General features: G+C 42.9%; 2 protein-coding genes across 4 annotated transcripts in view; both read right to left on the bottom strand.

Annotated features, from left to right (window-relative positions):
- Positions 1 to 22,095, bottom strand: part of ARMC9 (armadillo repeat containing 9) — a 1,183,007-nt gene that overhangs the window by 996,020 nt on the left and 164,892 nt on the right. The gene's annotated exons all lie outside the window — the stretch shown is intronic.
- The window catches only part of TFRC (transferrin receptor), a 32,882-nt gene continuing 22,594 nt past the window's right edge, over positions 11,808 to 22,095 (bottom strand). For all 3 annotated transcript variants that reach the window (XM_042457383.1, XM_042457384.1, XM_042457385.1), the window contains 6 exons: positions 21,235 to 21,302; positions 20,516 to 20,562; positions 18,949 to 19,030; positions 18,067 to 18,303; positions 16,766 to 16,906; positions 11,808 to 14,618 (listed from right to left, as the gene is read on the bottom strand). In XM_042457383.1, coding sequence (XP_042313317.1) covers positions 14,376 to 14,618; positions 16,766 to 16,906; positions 18,067 to 18,303; positions 18,949 to 19,030; positions 20,516 to 20,562; positions 21,235 to 21,302 — 818 coding nt within the window. In that variant the 3' untranslated portion in view covers positions 11,808 to 14,375. The remainder of the gene's footprint in view (positions 14,619 to 16,765; positions 16,907 to 18,066; positions 18,304 to 18,948; positions 19,031 to 20,515; positions 20,563 to 21,234; positions 21,303 to 22,095) is intronic.

The raw sequence follows: 22,095 nt of genomic DNA, 5'->3' as shown, positions 1-22,095 counted from the left end.
GCTGAACAGGATTGTGGAGATGATCTCATTTCTGTGCCCAGACTTGCATCTTGCGGCGCAGCTAGAAACTGAGCTCAATAACCAAACCTGTTGTTACTGTTCCAGGAGTTTGGCTGGAAGTGAGTCCAAATCGATGGAAAACACCACTGTGTACTGTGTACTTCCAAATCCTAAAGCATTCCTTTGCTCTTAAGCCCCTCTATATTGCAAAGTATGGTGTCAGGTTTCTGTCCTCCTTCTTTGACTTCCTGCCAGCTTGATTATATTAAGTAGAAGACTACATATGAAAGGGATCCAGGAGGCCTAGTAGACCACAAGTTGAATATGAGTCAACAGTGTGTTGCAGCAGCTAAAAAAGGCTAATGCAATTCTAGGCTGCATCAATCAAAGTATAGTGTCTGGAACCCTAGATCAAGGGAAGTAACATTGCCACTCTATTCTGCTTTGGTCAGACCTCCCCTGGAATACAGTACTGTGCTCAGTTCTGGGCACCTCAATTCAGAAAAGGATTTTGAGAAAGGAGCGCAACCAGAGAAGGGCTGATCATGGTTGGTTCCCAAGATCAGACTTGGTGCCTTGAGAGCATTTGCGCCATGTTCCTCCTGTTACTAATATTTATTTAGGAACATTAATGTGCATGGTATTCAATAGCGGTCCAAAACACACTGCAGAAATAATCCAGTTTGAGACTGCTTTAACTGCCCTAGATCAGTGCTAAGGAACTGGGGGAACTGTAGTTTTGTGAGACATTTCCTTCTCTGTCAGGGAGCTCTGAGGCTACCATAAAATACAATTCCCAGACTGCCCTAGCATTGAGCCAGGGCAGTTAAAGTGGTCTCAGACTGGATTATTTCTGCACTGTGTTTTGCACCAGAGAAACAAATACACAAAAGAACAGATCCTGAGTTTGCAAATCTACACTTTCCTCCAAGAATGTCTGCATGGCTGGGTTACTTGGGTTTGGGCTTATTTTCAGTAAAGGTGAGGAAGAGGACAAAACAATTAAACCATAGGATTTAAAAAGAAACCACCAGAAATTGTGCAAATGGCTGGATGTTTCCCTTAGCTTTTTTTTATGATACCTTGATGTCAAACAGACCAAGGCGGCAGGGGAGGAATGATGTTTTTCACCTGCAAAAACAAAAACTGATTCTTGGCAGCTGCAAACCTGTTTACTTTTTGCTACCTGAGGAGTAAGAGGCAGAATAAGCGGTGCTCCACTGCCACTTATAGGACAAAGGATGTCAAAACAGCACATGCTGTAGAGCAGGGTCTGGGTGCGTGTTGCGCTCTAAATGGTTTTGGACTGCAACTCCCATCATCCATTGCTACTGGATATGCTGATGATGGTGGCAATCTAACAACACATGCTCTCCCACCCTTGCTCTATCCTCTCCTGTTGTTGTTGCACACTTTCAAGTCATTTCTGACGTATGGTGACTTTAAGGCGAACCCTATCATGGGGTTTTCTTGGCAAGATTTGTTTAGACGGTTTGCCACTGTCATTCTCTGAGGCTGAGAGAGTGGTACTTGTCCAAGATTAGCCAGGGGTTTCCATGGCTGAGTTGGGGATTTGAACTCAAACCACTAGACCATTTATGTTTGGGGTTGGCACAAGAGACCTCTTGGGCCAAATTCCTTCTAGCCAGTTGCTTGACTAGCTGCTCCAAGGCAAAGACATTTATAGTTTCTAAAATTTCTCATCTCTCAGTTGAGTCTCAAATTTGTGTACCCGTGAATATGGTGTAACCGCATTGCACAATTATAGCACTTTGGTTCCACTTGAACTGCCATGGCTGTGTCTTGTGGAATCTTGGGATCTGTAGTTTGGTGAGGGGTTTAGTACTCCCTAGTGCACTTCCAGAACTCTTTGGCAGTATTTAAAGCTCTCTAGCAGAAGATTCCAGTCAATAATGACACTACAAATCCTAGGATCAGTAGGTTAGCACCATCACAATGGAAGAGATATCAGAGTGATACAATTGTGGAGTATAGATACACTTCTCAACTGCTACCACACTGCAGAATTAATGCAGTTTGACACTGCTTTAACTGCCATGGCTCCATCCTATGGAATCCTAGGATTTGTAGTTTGTTGTGGCATCACAGCTCCCTGAAAGAGAAGGCTCAGTCTCTCACAAAACTACAGATCCCCAAATTCCACAGCATTGAGCCCTGGCAGATAAAATGGTGTCAAGCTGCATTAACTCTGCAGTGTAGATGCAGCCCTTGTTGCACTCAGGGGTAGCTGGAATAGAGGGGCAGAAGCTTTACTCACGTTGGCGCGGGGATTCTGGGAGTCATAATCCAAAAAGGTGACATTTCCAGGGGGCGGATGGATTGTGTTGTGCTTCCACATCCTGCCTCTGGCTGCCTTGTGATCCCACCTTGTGTGAGTCACATCAGTCCTCCTTCCATCTTGTGAGTCAGACTGTAAACACTTCTTTTGGACCTTTGACAAATCTAGTTTCCCATCCCTTGGGAAGAAGTGATGCTGCTGCTGCTGCCAAGGATGAGCAAGCTCACCCCAGGCTTCAGAAGCTGAGTAATGCTCTCATTTCTTTGTTAATGAATTCAGTTCGCACCTCCTCCTCCTTTCCCCCCAATGTCTGGAGTCCAGAGCTGTACCTGCGCAAGCAAGCCAGGAAGAGTCATCCCAAAGGCTGGTGGCTTCACATGACACAGCAGCATCAGCAGGAGCATAGCCCCCAAATAAAGCAAAAAGGGTTCCATAAGACTGAAGCTGACAGCTTTGGGCTTTGCCATCTGTGCAGTCTGGAAGGAAAGCCAGCTGTACGTGCATTGTGTGTGCCGCTTTCTAGACACAGCCAGGGTAAGACAAGGCGCCTGGCTTCAATTACCTACGTGAGAGAGACAAAAGTTGCAGTGTCTCCACAAGCAGATCCATCAGCCGCATGCTCCCGGCGAGCCAAGGCTGATGCAAATTCATCACTTTGACACTAGATTGCATTTTAAAAAGCCCATCTAGAGCTGATCGGAAGCTAGAAACAGGGCTGGAAGTGGTACACCGAGTGGCATAGTGGAGCCGGGATTCATAGGGACAAAGCTCCAAGAGATATGGCATTTACAGGTTGGGTTTCCCTTCTCCTGAGTGCTTGGGACCAGAAGTGGTTGAGATTTGGGGTGTATGTACATAATGGGATACCTTGGAGGTGGAACCCAAGACTAAACTCAAAATTTATTTACATTTCCATGTTCTCACCAGTCCTTTGTAAAAAAAAATTAATCAGATCCTCCCACCCCCAATATAACATTGCAACCCCTTTATCACGGTGTTTTTTATATTCTGGCTGTGTGATCTTGGTGCATAAATGAAAAGGTGGGTCAACTGTTCCATTTTTTTTTGTCTTTACATATTACTCTTATTCTTTCTTTCCTGCAATCATCAATAGCCCACCTTTCCTGCAAAACTGAGATGCAGGGCGGCTTCCTAAATGATGCTCTGGTAACCTCGAGATTGGATTTCTGCAATGTACTCTACTTGGGGCAACCCTTATATCAAACTCGGAAGCTACCAATGGTTCAGAACATGGCAGCCCGGCTCGTCACTGCTGCTCCCAGGACCAGCCATATAACACCGGCATTGAAAGATCTCCATTGGTTGCCTATCCGCTTCCGGGCCCAATATAAGGCGTTGGTTATTACCTATAAAGCCCTAAATGGCTTGGGTTCAGGTTACCTAAAGGATCGCCTCTCCCCGTACATTCCGCCTCGCACCCTCAGGACATCTGGGCAGCAGCTACTGAAGGTGCCTGGGGCTAGATTGTCCTCCACCACAAGGAAGACATTTTCCACTGCTGCCCCAGCCCTTTGGAATACGCTGCCCACTGAGCTCCGCTCGACTACCACCCTGGCCCAATTCAGGAAGGATTTGAAGACCTTCCTGTTCCAACAGGCATTCCCCGATTAAAAATCCTGTGGGCCTCCCTCCTCTTTCGTGGCCAAGAGGAAGGGCTTTGGGGCTTTTAGCCTGTGTTTTTTATTATTGTTTATATGTGATGTATTTTGGATTTTATTGTATGTATTGTTGTTTTAAATTTTATACTGTAAGCCGCCCTGATCGAAGAAAGGTGCGGGATATAAATAAAAACTTTATTATTATTATTATTAAATACAAATCAAAGCCTGTATAACAATAGTAAAAGGAGGGGGGAGCCTATGGTTATACAGGCTTTGATTTGTATTTAATAATAATAATAATAAAGTTTTTATTTATATCCCGCACCTTTCTTCGATCAGGGCGGCTTACAGTATAAAATTTAAAACAACAATAGTAAAAGGAGGGGGGAGCCTATGGTTATACAGTAATACAACCAAACTATCCATAAAATCAAAACCTTTCAAAGCAAATCCATTAAAAAGAACAAAGAAAGAAAGGAAGAAAGAAAGAAAGAAAGAAAGGAAGGAAGGAGAGAAGAGAAGAGAAAAGAAAAGAAAAGAAAAGAAAGAAAGAAAGAAAGAAAGAAAGAAAGAAAGGGGGGAGTAATTTAACAGTTAAAAGTTCTAAAGAGTCACGTCCCAAAAATCCTTTAGACTACAGTACATAAGTCTTCAGCCATTTATTTATGCCATTTATATGCTATTTAGCTGAACATGAGTCAACAGTGTGAAGCAGCAACGAAAAAGCCAATGCAATTTTAGGCTGCATCAATAGAAGTCCAGTGTCTAGATCAAGGGAAGTAATAGTTCCACTCTATTCTGCTCTGGTCAGGCCCCACCCTGGAATACAGTGTATTGTGTTCAGTTCTGGGCACCACAATTCAAAAAGGACATTGAGAAACTGGAGCCATGTGTCCAAAGGAGGGCGACTAAAATAGTGAAGGGTCTGGAAACCATGTCCAATGAGGAACGACTTAAGGAGCTGGGGATGTTTATCCTGGAGAAGAGGTTAAGAGGTGGTATGGTAGGTACCCATGTTTAAATACTTGAAGGGATGTCATAATGAGGAGGGAGCAAGCTTGTTTTCTGCTGCTCCCAACACTTGGACATGGAGCAACGGATGCAAAGTACAAGAAAAGAGATTCCACCTCAACAGAGGAAGACACTCCCTCAGAGTTTGATAGAGTCTCCTTATTTGGGCTTCTTTAAACAGGCTGGATGGCCATCTGTTGGAGGTGCTTTGGTTGTGAGTTCCTGCATGGCAGAATGGGGTTGGACTGGATGGCCCTTGAGGTCTCTTCCAATTCTATGATTCTATGGAGAGAGATTCCACCTCCTGACTGTAAGAGCTGTTCAATAACAGTGGGATATGCTGCCCTGGAGACCGGTGGGGCCTCCAGAGTTTCTTAAACAGAGGCTGGATGGGCCTCTGTCAGAGGGAGTGCTTGGATTGAGTCTTCCTGAATGGCAGGAAGAAGTTGGACAAGATAGTCCTTGCAGTCTCTTCCATCTCTATGACTCCATATGCTTTCTCCCAAGGTGGGACCCAAGGCGGCTCACACGCCTAAAACGAGATCCGCTAAAAAGCTAACACTAAAAATTAAAAGACACTGTGAAGTTGAAGTCTTTCATGGCCAGCATCTATAGGTTTTTTTTAATGTGTGTTTTTTGGTCAATGGGTCCCTGTTCTGGAAAAGTTTATTCCTGACATTTCGCCAAGAGATTCTTCTAGAAGATGGCCACTTAGCCCGAAAAACCCACAAAAAACAATTAAAAGATAATTTAAAGTAATTGTGTTTTTAAATATATAGAGGGAAACATTCAGAAACATGTTTATTTTTTGCAACCCTTGAGCAACGCTGCCATCCTCACATTCCTAGGTCAGGATTTCTAAAACTTTAGGGGAGCAGCTACCAAGAAACCCCCCTTAAAGGCATTTTATTGGGAAGGGAGAGGGGTGCCGTCTACCGCCCAGTTCACTCCCTTTGCCGAAACTCTGGCAGGAATAGATTTTTGCAGCAGCAATTTATTACTGTATTGTGAACTATTTTCATTCCTCAGCAAAAATCGATGTTTCTGGTACAGTGGACACCTTTTTTAACTCCTTTTTAAAAAATTGTCTAATTCAGCTAAATGCTGGCAATGTATAGATGATGCTTCTTTGAAGCTTAGAATGTGGGTGCATTCAGTGGTTCTCTTTCTGCTTATGGCTTATCAGTTTTTTAAAAAACCTGGCTGGAAAGATGAACATCCGCCACGTATCATTCAATGGTCAAAAAATCTTACTCTGATTATATGGGAATATGTATTTTAGCATGGTGCAGTGGAGTTTTGGACTAGGACACTGGGAGACCAGGGTTCGAATCCCTGCTCAGCCACAGAAGCGTATTAGGTGAGTTTGGGCAAGTCACATTCTCTCAGCCTCAGATGAGGACAATGGCAAAGCGCCTCTGAACAAAGTCTGCCAACAAAACTCCATGATAGGGTCACCGTTAAGTCACAAATGATTTGAAGGCAAACACACAAACAAGTATTTTATACTGTAGTTGTCAACTCCAAGAAAACATATTTTTGGAAATACAGTATAATAAACCTAGGTTAAATACATGCAGTGATCCTGCATTCCTGCTCTCTATATTTCCCCCCTTTCCCCTTTCTAATTGTTGTTGTTGATACCCGCCCTCGAGTCAATCTCGACCCATGGCAATCTCATGAATGAAACATCTCCAAGACTCCCTAGCCTCCATTGCTCTGCTAAGTTCTTGTAAATTCCAATTATACTTTCTAATTATACTTTCTAATCATTTTAAAATCCAGGTTTTTAATGAAACAGTCCTGCTGCAACAGAAATTATTTTGGGATAGCTTTGCCTTGAACAAGAAATTAAGGCCCATTAGCTTTAAGGCCCATTAGGGTTCAATTCTGAGCTCGGCCATGAAAGCAATGGGGTGACATTGGGCAGGTCACATACTCACAGCCTCAGAAGGCAATGGCAAACCTCCTCTGAACAAATCTTGCCAAGAAAACCCTTTGATAAGCTCACCTTAGGGTTGCCATTAGTCAGAAAATGAATTGAAGGCACATAAACCACAGCTTTACAAAACTTACTATTTAGTAGAGATAAAATTGCCAAACCTTCTTAGAAGGATGCTTCTTAGAAGATCGTAGGGCTCTGGGGACTGTTAAGGTGAGGACCTGACTTCAAAATGTATCATGGTACACTACTTACCGGATGCATATCCCCAGGAAATCTCTTCCTGGCACAGATCCCAGACTTGCATGTTGCCATTGTGATTTGTTGTTTTTAGATACTTTTGAGTCGACCCATAACAACCCCATGATGAGAGACCTCCTCCTCCAAGGCATCCTGCCCTCAGCTGTCCTGCTCAGCTCCTGCAGACTCAGGGCCATGCCTTCTCTGACTGAATCTATCCACCTGTAATGTGGTCTCCCTCTTTTCCAACTGCCTTCCACCTTACCATGATCTTATCATGATCTTACTTATCATGATATTTTCTAGCAAGTCGTGTCTTCTCATGATATGGCCAAACCAAGACTGCCTCAGTTCAGTCATCTTGGCTTCTAGGGACAATTCAGGCCTGATCTGTTCTGGGACCCATTTAGTTGTGTTTTTGCAATCCACGGCAGTGAGGTAGACTTGAGTCGATTGATTCTGACTCAAGTTGTTTTAATGCCTAGACTTGAAGTGATAAATTGACTGTTTTGAAGCTGTGTAATACTGAGGATGGAGCAAGCTTGTTCTCTGCTGCTCCAGATAATAGAACAGGGATCAAGGGATGCAAGCTACAGGAAAAAGAGATTCCAGCTCAACGTTAGGAAGAACTTCCTGACAGTAAGAGCTGTTAGATAGTGGAATACACTCCCTTGGAAAGTGGTGGAGTCTCCTTCTTTGGAGGTCTTTAAACAGAGGCTGGATGGCCATCTGTTGGTGGTGCATTGTGAGTTCCTGCATGGCAGAATGGAGTTGGACTGGATGGCCCAGAGACTTGTATATTTTTAACTGACTTGCTTGCCTTACTTCATCCAGAAACAGCAAACACATTGGGCAATGGGCTTGAGGTCTACTCAGCAGCTTGCCCCCATTAGGAGCCTTCTAAAGCTTTAAAAGGATCCTTCCACCTCGAGCCCATTGCCTACCTCCCATATGAAAATTTATTTTACACAACTTTGTGCATATCTCCTTGATTTTCTAGTTATTAAAACTCCATCTCCACACACCATCTCCTTTTTTTCTGTTCAAGTTGGCTACCAGACTTGAGACTTGACTTGAAAATATCTTGCAAGGCCCTGAAAACTTGACATGAGACATGAAGGCAGACTTGAGGCTTGAATTACAATAATTAGAATACAACACTGGTCCAAGGTATCTGTAGAGAACTCTACTCCAGCATTGCAATACCACACCTATACACTGTTGCCTTCATATGATGGTACCTTGAGAAGCTGAGCTCAGCAACCACTCACTTGCCAAAAGCATGCGCCTGTTCATAACCTGCTCAAGGTATGCTCTGCCTACACACAACAGCCTTAAAACATTTGGCTAGTTAAGTATGGGCCTTGCTCAAACCAAAGGGAGTAATTAACTCCTACGGCTTTTCCTGCAGAATAGTTAACAAGCTGCCCAGCCTCTTTGAAACAGTAAATGCTGCTTTGCAAATAAAGAGCCAGAGGCCTGTGAGGACAGGAGCTTGAAAACTATTGTGCAACCAGTTGCACCTCTCAGAGGCTGCTTGCAAGCATGTACATACTCAAGCGTCTTCTCTTGCACTAAGTGAATGGGGAAAAACAAGTGAGTGCCAGGCCGTGGCTACTAGTTGTGTGATGGCGGGATCCAGAATAACTATACCTCTGTGGCCTCATTGATAGTGAACATGTAGGGGCCATTCCCTCAAACCAGTGTTACATCTGGTTTTGGAATGGAGAAAGGCTTCTATAGGTTGAAAACAGACCTGGCCCCCCCCCCACCCCTCCAAACGATGCTTTTCATCTTCCTAATGAGCAAAGTAGCCCTTTCATGGCAAAAAGCTTTTCTAGTGTCCAAGGAGTAACCTTTGCCTACCCCTTCCTGTGCAGGAAACACAAACCTGTATTACAATTTAAGTAATTTTGCAACAGACACCTTGTTAACCATAGAGTACAATTATCATCCAAAATCCACAAAACAGTGATACCTTTATTGGACCAACCAAAAGGAACATTATACATGTTGTAAGCTTTCAAGGCTCCACTGGCTTCTTCATCAGGCACAGGTACTGAAAATCATACAGAAAAAAAGGGGTGAAAATAAGGATGTTATGGCATAATCTTGCATTTTGTCACGATGTTGTCCTCAGTGTAGATGGCATGTTGGCTGCTCTCAACTTTGACTCATGGCGATCCCATGAATGATAGACCTCCATCACATATGCACACACTCCATCAACAGTGCTTCTTAAGTATTGCTAACTCAGGGCTGTGGCTTCCTTGGGTGAGTCTGTCCATCAGGAATGCAGTCTTTCACTTTTCCTTCTGCCTTCTAGCTTAGCACATCTTCTCATGACATGCCCAAAGTAAGAAAGTCTCATATTTTTTTTGTGGGTTTTTCGGGCAATGTGGCCATGTTCCAGAAAGGTTTCTTCCTGACGTTTCGCCAGCATCTGTGGCTGGCATCTTCAGAGAATGCTTGCCTGGAAAAAAATGGGTGTGTGTGTGTATATGTGTGAGTCTGGGAATGCAGGAGTGATTTGCATTGCACAGAACAAGACACATGCAAATCAAGCCTGCATTCGCAGGCTCATACAGTATATATACACCCAGTTTTTTCCAGGCAAAGATACCAGCCACAGATGCTGCTTGCAAAACGCCAGGAAGAAACTTTTCTGGAACATGGCCACATAGCCCGAAAAACCCACAAAAAAACTATGGATGCCGGCCATGAAAGCCTTTGACTTTACATAAGAAAGTCTCAGTTTAGTCATATTGGCCTGTTACAGACAGCCAAAATAAAGCTGCTTCGAGTCACAGTAGAGATATGGTGTTTCAATGATGCATGTGTCCTAAGAGTCCAGAAGTCGCACGAAAGCCGCACTCCACCCCTAAAGACTAGAGCGTGGCTTTGGTGTGGCTTCTGGACTCTTAGGACGCATGCATTATTGAAACACCATACCTCCACTGTGATTCGAAGCAGCTTTATTTTGGCTGTCTGTAACAGGCCATTGTCTTTTAGGGAGAGTTCAGGCTTGACTTGCTCGCAGACCCATTTATAAGTATTTTGAGGAGCCCACAGTATCCACACAACTCTATCCCAGTACACTTCAAATGAATTATCTTTCTATCTGCCTTCTTCACTGTCAAGCTCTCACAACCATACAGAGAGACTGGAAATATGATGGCATGGACAATCCTAACTTTAGGATTCAATGATATATCTTTACACTTCAGGATCTTGTCTGCTTCTTTCACAGCTGCCAAGTCCACATCATCTCCTGATTTCTTGACTGCAGTCGCCACTCTGATTGATGACTGAGCCCAAGTATGGAAAACCTTGAGCTTTCTCAATTTCCTCATTGTCTGCTTTAAAACCAAAATTTAATTCGTCTCAGAATTTAGTTGTATCTTGCTACTACAAGATCCCTTTGCATTTAATTAACATGATTGCGGCAAGACAGAGGTGAGAGTGAAGTTTGTGTGATGAAGTTCTTAGTCAGTAGACTAAAGGACAGGGTCTTTGTCCCACTCACGCCATCCACTCTTGGTATGGACAATAATATGCTTAACATTCAATAATACATCTCTACACTTGAGGATCTTGTCTTGGAGGGCTGCCTTTCCAAGTCTTAGTCTTCTGATTTCCATTCTGATTAATGACTGAGCCAAGATATGGAAAACTTTGAACTGTTTCAATGTCTTCATAGTGTATGTTGAAGTTATGTAAATAATCTATGGCCATTATTTTTTTCTTTAATGTTCAAGCTGTAAACATACCTTTGCACTTTCATTGATAATCATTCTCTTTGCTATTTTCTGCTAATATTATGGTTTTTGCATATCATAACATCCAACAGTCCCTAAAGTATGACTGGAACAAACTTGCTGAAGTCATACATGTTAGCATCTCCTCTAAACAGTGATCATACATCTGGAAACTGCTGTCTTAAATGCCATCGATGTGCTATTAGTAATGTAAATCCTATTGTTAGTCCCAACCACCGAAGTAATAAAACGTAGGTGCCAATTTACCAAGCAGACATTGATTCAGCCAATCTGATGCAATTAGGACTTGAGTAAACTTAAGCCAAAAGGCTAATTGAATGTTTATTGGGCAAGATCCCAACTCTCTCATTTTCCCTTCTAAACACTTAGGCATCTTCACGGTTTCAGTTTTTAAAAAGGAGACCTGTCAAAAAGAGATTCTAACCATCTTACCTTGTGGATGGTCATTCGTGCAAACCTTCTCCAGATAGGGAACTGTGAAGCTTTGCTCTGACATATTCTTGAAGGCTTACACAATTAAAATAAAATAAAAGGCTTCTCTATAGCAAGTGGCGTTGGTGTGATTTGTACAAACTTTCTGCAGCTTTACAGTATTAGCAAAAAACACCTTGCACATTGAAAACATGCACTTTAGGTAGTCTCCTAATCTCAGGATTCAGTACTTTCCCAGTTTTCTTCTGAATTCTTCCCCTGAAGCTACATGCTATGAACCTAAGGATGCTTATTTCATGTTTTAGCCCAATGCAAAGCAACTTACCTCCAGTCATTCAAGATCACTCAGTATACCCCAAGTCTCATCAAAATTTATCTCTTAACAAGCAGCTATAAAAATGAAAAGGAAGTAGAAGCAGCTGCTTTGGGATCCACATGCCAGTAAGAGAGTATTATTCAGTAAGTCACACTTCAGAAACAACTAAGTATTTGATTTTCTTTATTAGAGATATTCACCTCTCAATATTCCACATCAGCAATTCAACCAGGACTGTAATCCCCAATTTTACAAAAACACAAAACACATGAGCTTTAGAGACACACACCTTCTATAGGTCAGACTCTGTGCCTAAATTTCAGTACAATCTATGCTTTTATCACCCCATTCAAGATGCATGCAGTGCAATGGGAAGAACACACAAGAGAATTGCCACTAAAGGCGTGTATCATGCAATTATAGCGGAGGAAACCATGCACAAGAGGGTTGCTAAGCTAGATCTTCAGTCACACAAGAGGTTTCAAATGTAATGGTGCTTTATGGAGTTACTAGCAGAAGGGAGCTTACAAAGGGCTGTGCTGCGCTTAGTCTTGAATACACTGCTTGCTTTTTCTCTATCAACCTAGCCAGTTTACAAAGGTCTTCTCTATCAAAAAGCGCTGAATAGTGTGGTATGGGAAACCCAAATGAAGCTTTTTCATTCAATAGACTTAAAACTGGTATGTTGTGGTCTTGTATCCATGTCCAGCATCTCTTTCAGTCCTTGGAAAATACGGATTATGCCATTTCTGTGAAACGACACCTTAAATCTTGTTTGGATCATATTTCTACACCAGACAGAAGGTAGGTTACAGCAGCAATTACATAACATCATTAAAAAAAATACAGGCAACTGATCAGAGTTGTTTATTCGTGTTCTCACTGAAGCATTCCTAAACAACACCCATATTTTGCCCTAGCAATTTTCTAGTCATAAGCAAATCCTATATACATACATTCATCCAGCCATTTCTTGAAGCCATAGAAGCAGATTTTACAGAACAGAAAAAGGGGTCAAGAGCCATTGGGCTCAAGTGGAAGCCTAGCACTTTTCTCCCAAGGTCTAGGGAGGTTGCAGCCCCATGCAACTGCCCCCTTGGCATTGGTTGTGGTGTGCTAAGGAGCCGTTCAGTAAGTGATCGCAGTCAGCATGAAATGAGACCAGGTGCAGATAGAGACAATTGCAGAAGTTCAAATATATATGTTAGATACTAACGATCATGCTCTGCAGATGTCATTGCGTAGAGAGCATTTAGGAAAATAAATTATGGGAAACACTGTCCCCGATAATTAAGACACCCTTAGTGCAACATATGGAGGTCACTGCCCCCGATACAACACTGTGGTAGGCAAAAACTACCTTGTTCTTTAACATTATGGGAGACACTGCCCCCGATAATGTGACCCAAGTTCTCATGATACATTGTAGTGCTGGAACGTTTGCACAGTAGCCGCTGTTTGGATGTAAGCACAGCGCAACGTAAGCCTGCAATGGTTTACATCAGTCTAAATGGAATTCAGAGATGAGCTTGGTGAGCAATCACAGTGGCTAAGTCTACTATTGTTATTTTGCTTTATCTGATTTGGAGTCGCACTAGATATGCAGTGAAACAAGTGAACCCCATCATCCATAGCCAACTTAAAAGTGAAAGCTTTCTCCAGAAGCGTCAGGTGAAGAACCCATCTCATAGCCTATCCTCTGCCATCTCTGAGTGAGGAAAGAGCCAAGGAGTTAACACTTCAACCACACACGAGGAGGTGGGAAAAAGGCTCTTCATCCAAAATCAGCCCCACGACTATGCTGTTGTAGGCCATTGCAGGCTTGGTGGCAAAGGTTCCAGTGATCATGGTTGGATTGTATTAGCAGATGCTGCTTTTTATTAAAAAAAACGACAGTATAACTGTCATAATTATGGAAGTCACTGCTTCCGATAATTATCTTCTGTAGAAAACAAGTACCATTTATAGTGAACACTGTCACTGATAAATAAATAATAAATACCTCAATAACAAGTCCCAGGCAGATCAGCCTCCCAGTCAAATGTTCTAACTTAAAGACTAGCAAAGAGACTGTGCATCCCCCTCAAAGGCCTCAGAGTAAGGGGACAAGTATGACTGTAACGTGGCAACACCTGAAAGGAGGTGCAGTGATTATTTTAGGTTTCTCAAGTCATACCACAGGACCACTCAAGGGTCTTTGGCTTGGCCTTCCTGAGTAAGGACAGAAATAGTCACAGCAGGAGAGGTCCACCCAGAACTCCCCATTTTTCTTGGGGAGGCAGAAGATCCGTCTTTGAACTGGGTACAGGCTGTAGCCCAGCAGCCAAAGGGAGTAAAGGGCATGGAAAAAAGTTTCCTACCCAGAAAAAGGATATTCTAACAATGGGCGATTCAGGCTCACCTTCTGCCTTCACAAGTGATACTGTGACTCGTGTGTGTTTTACCTCCACTCTAGCAGAGGTTGAGTGCTGGCTGCTTGCATACTCCCCTTGTAGTGTGAGGCCATAATTTGCTCTTTAACAAGCAGCCCTCCTGTAGACTGTTGGCTTGGGAGAGGACATTTAAAGGGACACCTACATACATCTAGTTCATGTCAGGACATTCGTGACTTAGGATTGCTCTAAAGTTTAATCTGGACTTCTGAAAATCCTCTAAAGGGCTGAGGGGAGTTTGTCCTGTGCTACTGGGTGGGGGAAAGGGGGTTCCTGTACCTCAGAATTAAGTGCTTGACATTTTAGAACTCATTGTCTATGTTCCAGATGTCCCCAGAAAGGGCATTTGCAGCCCCCTGGATTGTCCAAGTTGCCAAGGCCATTTGGGTCTTGAAGAGGGTTTCGTTGAAAGCACCTGGGTCAGTCTTCTGGAGACTGAGGTGGTCCAGCAGAGCTTGGAGAGTGTAGGAGCCAGAGCCAAAGAAGATGTGCCGGAGGGGAGTGTCCTTCGGAGAGACGTAGGGGGAGAGAAAGTGGTATTCCACCTTAAAAGAAGAGAGACATGGTTGAAAATAGTTTCAGGAAGAGGCAAGAACAACAGGCAGGAACACTAGACTTCAGTTGAATGGATCATGTGGAAAAGACTTTCCAGACACTCCCAGAAATCCAAAGAAGTAGGCAAAGCAGCAGAACTTTTCCAGGAAGATTAGTGGACTTCTAAGGCTACTGAGAGATCTTCCTTTGCATAATCTGAATTTCTTATGAGACTGTAACCATAGTTATAAAGTTGCACTGCAGCCTCTAAGAAATTTAGCTTGTGGGAAAAAAATCTAAATCTGGAAGAAGTCCATGAAGTACCACTTGTATTGTTTTATAAATAATACTGCAGTAGTCAAGTGACTATTCTTAGAACTGAGATTTAACTTAAGAGTCCTTTCATTTAGTTGCCTCCACCAATTAGGTGAAGGAGCAATCAATGGCTAGAAAGGACTCAGCTGTGGCACTCTTTTTCTGGAGGCAATTCCATAGGAGGTCTGCCTGTTGTCTATGACATTATTATTTTAGAGACTGGGTAACTGTTTCATTTCTATTATGTGCCCTGAATATGTTACACTGAGCGCTTGATATTAGAGATGTCTTCCTGTAGCATAACCAGTCTTTGTGTTCCAGGTAAAAGAAGTGAGTCAGGGAGACTCACTTGTATTACCTGGAACACAGAGGCTGATTATGTTACAGGAAGACAGCTTTAATCAAACACTCAAGGTTCATGCTTGATTTCACTTGAATGCATCACAGGCCAGAAACTTTTCTTCCAGCATGAAGGTAACAAAACCATCTGAGTTTAAGCCAGCTCTGTTTATTTTCTGGATTTTGCATCTTGTAAAGGGGTGGGATATAATAATAATAATAATAATAATAATTATTATTATTATTATTATTACTCCACCTTTCTCGTGGAAGGGGACTGTGGCTAGTTCACAAGAAAGGCTAAGGTCTGTCCCTTCATGACTACCCCGCGAACAAGAGCCATCACTTCTTTAACCAGCTTCAAAATGGAGTTGAAGACTGTCCTGTTCAGAGAAGCATTCCCAGGCCTTGCATAATTGTCACTTGCCCCCCTGGATGAAGATTAACCATCCATTATGAAGCCAAGCCCTCCCTCCAGTCCACCTGCCTTGGTCCAGGCCTTGGAGGTAGAGAGGAACTGCTGGACCTCATCCCCTTCCCCACCACTACTCCCTTCTCCTTTTGTGTGGTGTCTTTTTAGATTGTAAGCCTGAGGGCAGGGAACCGTCTAATTAAGAAGACTGTATGTATAGCGCTGTGTAAATTTACAGCACTTTATAAATAAAGGATAATAATAATAATAATAATAATAATAATAATAATAATAAAATAGAAGACATTGGTTTTCAGTTTCACACTAAAAGCTCTCTTTAGGGAGATATTTGGACTCAAGATATCTGTAGTTACTGAGTACACACTTGTGCTCCATGTTGAAGCATGCATCTCTATTACTGCAAAGACTTTCCCAACAATCCCACTGACTCTTGTCTTCCACTAATGCTAGGTTGCTGAATAAACAGTTGGGACTTTGTATCCATGGGAGTTCTGTTCTACACACACACACACACACTTGCAGTCCTGCGGTTTTTAATGGTGATGTGCTATGCTGCCATGTGCACATACCGCCATCAGGGACAATGGGGTGGGGGCATCCACAGATGCTCACAACCGTGGATGGCAAGCCCATGGTTGGGGCGAGCAGACTAGTCTTCACCCAGGATCTACTGGTTGGAAGGATTCATTAGATTGCCTCCAGTTATGTTTATGTTACTTGGAGACTGTGGCTTAGAGTTGTTGGGGCTGTAATAGGATCGGCTAATGACCAATATGGTAACTCAAGGAAAATCCATTTCAACCAGGAGGTATAAGGCAAAGAATCGTCAAACTTCAACAAGATATAGGGGTGAAGAAAGTACTTGTGTGTCAGGACACTATTAATTTTTTTGTGTGCTTTCTCATAACATCTCCATTTATATGTATCAACTCAGGAAGAAATTCATGTGGATATTATTTGAGAAAGAGAGGTGATTCACAGACTTAATCAATAAAGATGGATGAATTTTCACTCTGTGTTTGTGTATGCATGTTTACGCATGTGTGTTAGGGAGGAAAAATGAAAACTTACTTTCATGATCCGGTCATTCAAAGCACGGCATGCCACTTTATTGGTTAGGTCAGTATTTTTGACATCTCTGGTGAGGGCAGTTGTAGCTCGAGTGAAATCCCCACGGGCCACAAATAGCCACTGTAGGCCTAAGCCAATGCTCTGCAGGAGAGAGACAACAGTAACTCAGCATTCATAGGCGGTCCAGACAAGGTCTGACCAGGTGTCAAAGTAAGTTACAACAAATACACTGAACCACGCAAAGAGAATGAAGAGTTATATTTGAAATCCACTGTTGTTTTGCCTGAAAAGCCAGAAGGACCAATTATATTACCATGAATTATTCAAAATCATAGTCATGTTAGTCTGCATCAGTATGCAACAGGATCTTGTAGCACCTTTGAGGCTAACTGAAAGAGGTTTGCTGAGCAAAGAAGGATAACACCACTAAAGGAGATTTTTTTCAAAGATCCATGGCAGGACGGGGTTGCCAACTCCTTTCCTGCCAACAGCCCACTTCCAGCCCCTGGTTCATGACCAATGTGGCTTTGCCCACTGCTCACCTGCCTGCTCCTTAGCCCATCTGCTCGCTTTCCCTCTCACTGGCTGGCTCACTCAGCTTGTACATTGCTCCAGCAGTACCAAGTGAGGACTCACTACATTTCTATAAGGAGGCCTGTGAACATTCCTTAAACAGATAAGATTTTGGCTCCAGCGCCGATTTAAAACTCATTTTTTAGATATTGTCTGAAGATGCTAGCTACAGATGCTGGTGAAGCACCAGGAATAAACTCTTTTAGAACATGGCCACATAGCCCAAAAAACCCACAAAACACTAAAGATAAGACTGTGCTAACTGTTGAAGGATGGCACTCAATATGAAATTAGGAACTTTCAAGAACTCTGCTACTGCAGTTAAGTCTGGGGATGAAAGAAGAGGACCTTTTTGAGATACAAAACAGTATGCAGTGAATCAATGAATTTTGTGGTTAAAGCTACTGGTAGTCTCAAATCAGTGGTAAATAGAAAGGAGGGGGATGTTATGAACCAGTGGGAAAAATCAGCGTTGCCCCAATTACACGATCCCTGTTCTTACGTTTGCTGTAGTCCTGATGGGAAGCTGACCAGTTTGTATCCAAGGATACAATAGAACATTTTGTTCCTGGACCACACTCTTAGAGTATGTGTCTTTCTGGAAAAGATGCTTCCCCTTCCCCATGACAGTGATGTTTGTATAAGGAACCAATGCAGAGCTGCTACAAAAATAAATCTTTTAGAGCAAAGGTCAGCCACTATTAGCATCCTCATTCATCCTGCCTTACCGCTAGTTCTTTCCGGTACATCATGAGCTTTCCTCCAAAGCTACGCAGTCTGTCATCATAGCTGCTGTAGTCCAGGTACAGTTCATGGTCATGTGTCATCCTGAGAGCCATGCGTCCTGCTACTTCAGCAGCAACACGCATCCTATTGTCCAGTTCAACAGAAGAAGAGCCAAAGAAGCTAAGCAGGTTGTCCAGATTATCATCCTTTGTTCCAAGGTATGGATATACTTTTCTGCCCTGCAAGAGGAAACCAGACCCATAAAAATCCCAGGCATAGTGTAGTGAATTTCATGGGGCTTAACGTGTTAAAATGGATTCATGCGTTTTAATCTATGTTGTAGCCCATCTCACGACTTGGTGAGAATAAGAAATAAATTTATCATTATCACCACCACCCCTCCACATTTGTGGTTTTGATTAATATGTTGTCTCTAGAATTCTCTAGATCCTCCAGTGCAACTCTGCCGGACGTTGACCATAGAGTTATGCTGGAAGACCTAGAGATTCCTAGAGAAGTGTTCACTCAGCTTAAAAAATGCTGATTTTTATCTGCAGTTTTTCCACTTTCACAGGGGTCCTGGGCCCCTAACCCTGGGAAATAGGCCTGTCTCCTCCTCATCATCATCTTAATGGGAAGACTACATTTCACATCCTTGACAGGTAAATAATTTTTATAACTATTTATAATATTCTCATGATTGGTTATTAGAAAAACTACAAACAAAATAGAGGATTCTCCTGATTGTCCTGTAGTGTTTACACAGCAATGACAAAGTTTTCAAGGACAGAGGGAAGAAAGCATTGAAGGGGAGGGGGAAGCAAGTATGGTGCCTGAACTTCTAGTCTCCTACTTGCACCTCTGAAGTGTAATTAAGAGCTTACGTTATGGAAGCTGAATGAAATGGCTGGGATTCCTGAATATGCTAGGAAAGGAAAGCCTGCATCATCCACACGAAATGGGATCCTGCAGAAGAAATGAGTTTTAGCTGTTAGTCTTAGTAGTTCAGAGGCATGTGTTTCAGCAATACCAAAACAGGCCAACATAAATCCATGTTGTGAAGTTGAAGGCTTTCATAGCCGACATCCATAGTTTTTTGTGGTTTTTTCAGGCTATGTGGTCATGTTCTAGAAGAGTTTATTCCTAACATTTCACCAGCATTTGGGGCTTGTATCTTCAGAGGATGCTGGCGTGGAAAAGTGGGTACACACACACACACACACACACACACACACACACACACTGTATGACCCTCGGTTGGGAAGAGTGATTTCCATGTATTGTTCTGTTTCTGAATGGCAAGACCTGGGGTGGGAAGATATGCAAAGAAAATTAGTGTCTGTTTAATTAGTTATTGTCTGCAGGAAAAACTCCTGACCCTGGGTGGTTTTCATTTGCATCTTGCTGGGTGTTGATTTTTGCAGACTTTGGCTAACAGTCCTGAAAAACATTACAATGATCGCTAATTAAACAGACACTAATCCTCTTTGCATATCCTCCTACCCTGAGGGCTTGCCATTCAACAACAGAACAATACACAGATTAACATGGATATCACTCCTCCTTATCCAGGGTCACACAGTATATATATACCCCACTCTCTTCCATGTCAGCATTCTCTTAAGATGCCAGCCACAGATGCTGGCAAAATGTCAGGAATTAACTCTTCTGGAACATGGCCACATAGCCCAAAAAACCTACAAAAACCTATAAATCTATGTTGTCTACAAAATTAGGCAATCTGTAGAGTGCCTCAAGAACTACATGATGGCAATACTACTTCACAGCTTTTGTTCCTAAAAATGAGAAAAGCATCATTCTAGGTGGAAGAGTGGCTGAGATATGCTTCAACACTTATGCGCTTTGCCCGGACCATCTCTGAAACTCAAAAGGTTCAATATTTTCCCATGGGTATACGTCACTCCCAAAAAGAAGCAGAAAAATACATCCTATGGATTTTCTCAAAACATGTGAAAATCTTCAAGCTGTTATAGAATATGCGTTGTCTTTGGTAAGAGGTAGGATTTACAGCATAATGGTAGAATTCAAATTCTGCCTATGGTAAGTGCAAGATTCAGTTCCTGCCTCCTCCACTCAGCCCCATTGCTAAAAACAGTATCTGTCAGAAAAAACAGTAACATGCTAGGAGGAACAATGAATGTTAGAGCACAGATTTAAAGAAGGAAAGGACAGACCAACTAAAAGAAAATAAAACAAAACACAGAGCAATTTCAGCTCTCTGTTATACCCTCTATCTTTGCCATTACTTGGCCAATACCAGTTTCCTGGCAGGCAACAAGGAAGCTTTCCTTTCAGTCCTTCACCCCATCACTGGGGAGATAATTATTAATCTATGCCTGCCAAGAAAAAAGGAAACAGAGCTGCTTCTACTATTAGAATCCATCTGCAACCAGTATCCTGAAAGTGAATGGAAAGGCTTCTAATACTTACTCTTTACTGGCCAGGTTGCCCCTAAGGTTGACTGATGACACCTTGATCTACAAGAAAAAAATGAAGTAAGTATATGCGTTTTGTTGCGAGCTATCCCACATGACTGCATATAGTCATGTATTAGTCTAGAAATTTTAGTCAAAAAATTGTCCCAAAAAACCTGGGTCGACTTATCCACGGGTCAATGTAAGTAATGTACTTTAACTCGTGTGTGTGTGTGTGTGTGTGTGTATATATGGAGCCATCCCCTTTCTCTGAATAGAGTGCTAAAAGATGAGAGCTTTTGGCATCGTTTTCCTTTGCATCATCCTTTAGATCCTTTGTTATATGCCACTAAATTTTATCCTTGACTTATCCACGGGTCATATCAAAAGCCATCATTTTGGCTCCAAAACTTGCCCTCGACTTATACATGAGGTTGACTTATAGTCGAGTATATACGGGTAAGTACAATCTCTTTGTATGGGTGCTTCTATAGTGTTGTTCTCTCTCAAAGAAACATCCCCATCATGATGCTTAAGTAGCACTCAGTATACAGAAAGCCTAAAGCACTGAAGCATAGTACTGCCCAGTGCAGAAAAATATCAAATGTCAGTCCCTTAAGTGTTTATGTTACAGAAGGAGAACAAGCCATACAATTATGCAAGTATCCTTGTTCCCCTTTGTGATTTCACCCATCTAGATCTATGGCCAGAGGTTTGTGAGGGCATGCGGCTCACCCCTGTGAGTGCTTCATCCAACAGCTTTTTCAACATGGGGCTGGCAGAGAACCTGAAGTCCGCTGATCCTATGGAGTGAGATTCAGAAGCATAAATTCAAGTGGTTCTGAAGTCAGAGTAACCACATATAAAGGCATACTGAATTACAGACCAAACTCTACAAAATCTGAGGGTTCGAATTCCAAGAAGCTACGATCCCAAAGTATGGTGCCGAGCTCCAAGCATCACTTCTATGCCTCACATAGTGAGTTGGACCTCTGCCACCAGGCAGATGGGTTTTGGTGTCCTTGTTAGCATCATGGCCAAACATTAACAACTGGCAAGAAACAGTGAATTACAGTGCGCCAGCGCCATACACGGGGGCGCCATACGCGGCCTTGAGCATACGCGCTCAAGCCGCGGGGCGGAAGGGGCGGCGCGTCCCATTCAATTGAATGGGTGCGTGCACCTGTTGCGCCCTGCGCGCACCCGCGCCGCTGCGCACGAGCCCCATTGGAAACAATGGGGCTCGAGCATAGGCGGAATTTGCCTTACGCGGAGGGATCCGGAACGGATCCCCCGCGTAAGGCGAGGACGCACTGTACCATTAATAATTTTGTCAGGATTTTTTGTTTGTTTCTGCATTAGCCTGCTAGTCTGGAGTGAGCAAATGTCAAGTAGTCTGAGAATGGACTGTGGGTGTTGTTAGAGCTCTCATAGTGGGTGGGAGGGAGGAATGGGTCATGCTTGTGCTTTTTGATTTTGCTTGCTTCTGCAGCATGTAACCCTTGGGAATTCATGTCCAATCAGCTTTGAACTGGAGGGGTCCAGAACCCCATGGGGTCAGCACTGGAATCTGATCAATGACCAGGGATGGTCTGG

This window comes from Sceloporus undulatus, chromosome 3 (genome assembly GCF_019175285.1).
Source record: "Sceloporus undulatus isolate JIND9_A2432 ecotype Alabama chromosome 3, SceUnd_v1.1, whole genome shotgun sequence".
Taxonomy (NCBI): Eukaryota; Metazoa; Chordata; class Lepidosauria; order Squamata; family Phrynosomatidae; genus Sceloporus; species Sceloporus undulatus.
Note: the sequence above shows the minus strand (reverse complement) of the source record. Positions and strands in the feature narration are given on the sequence as shown.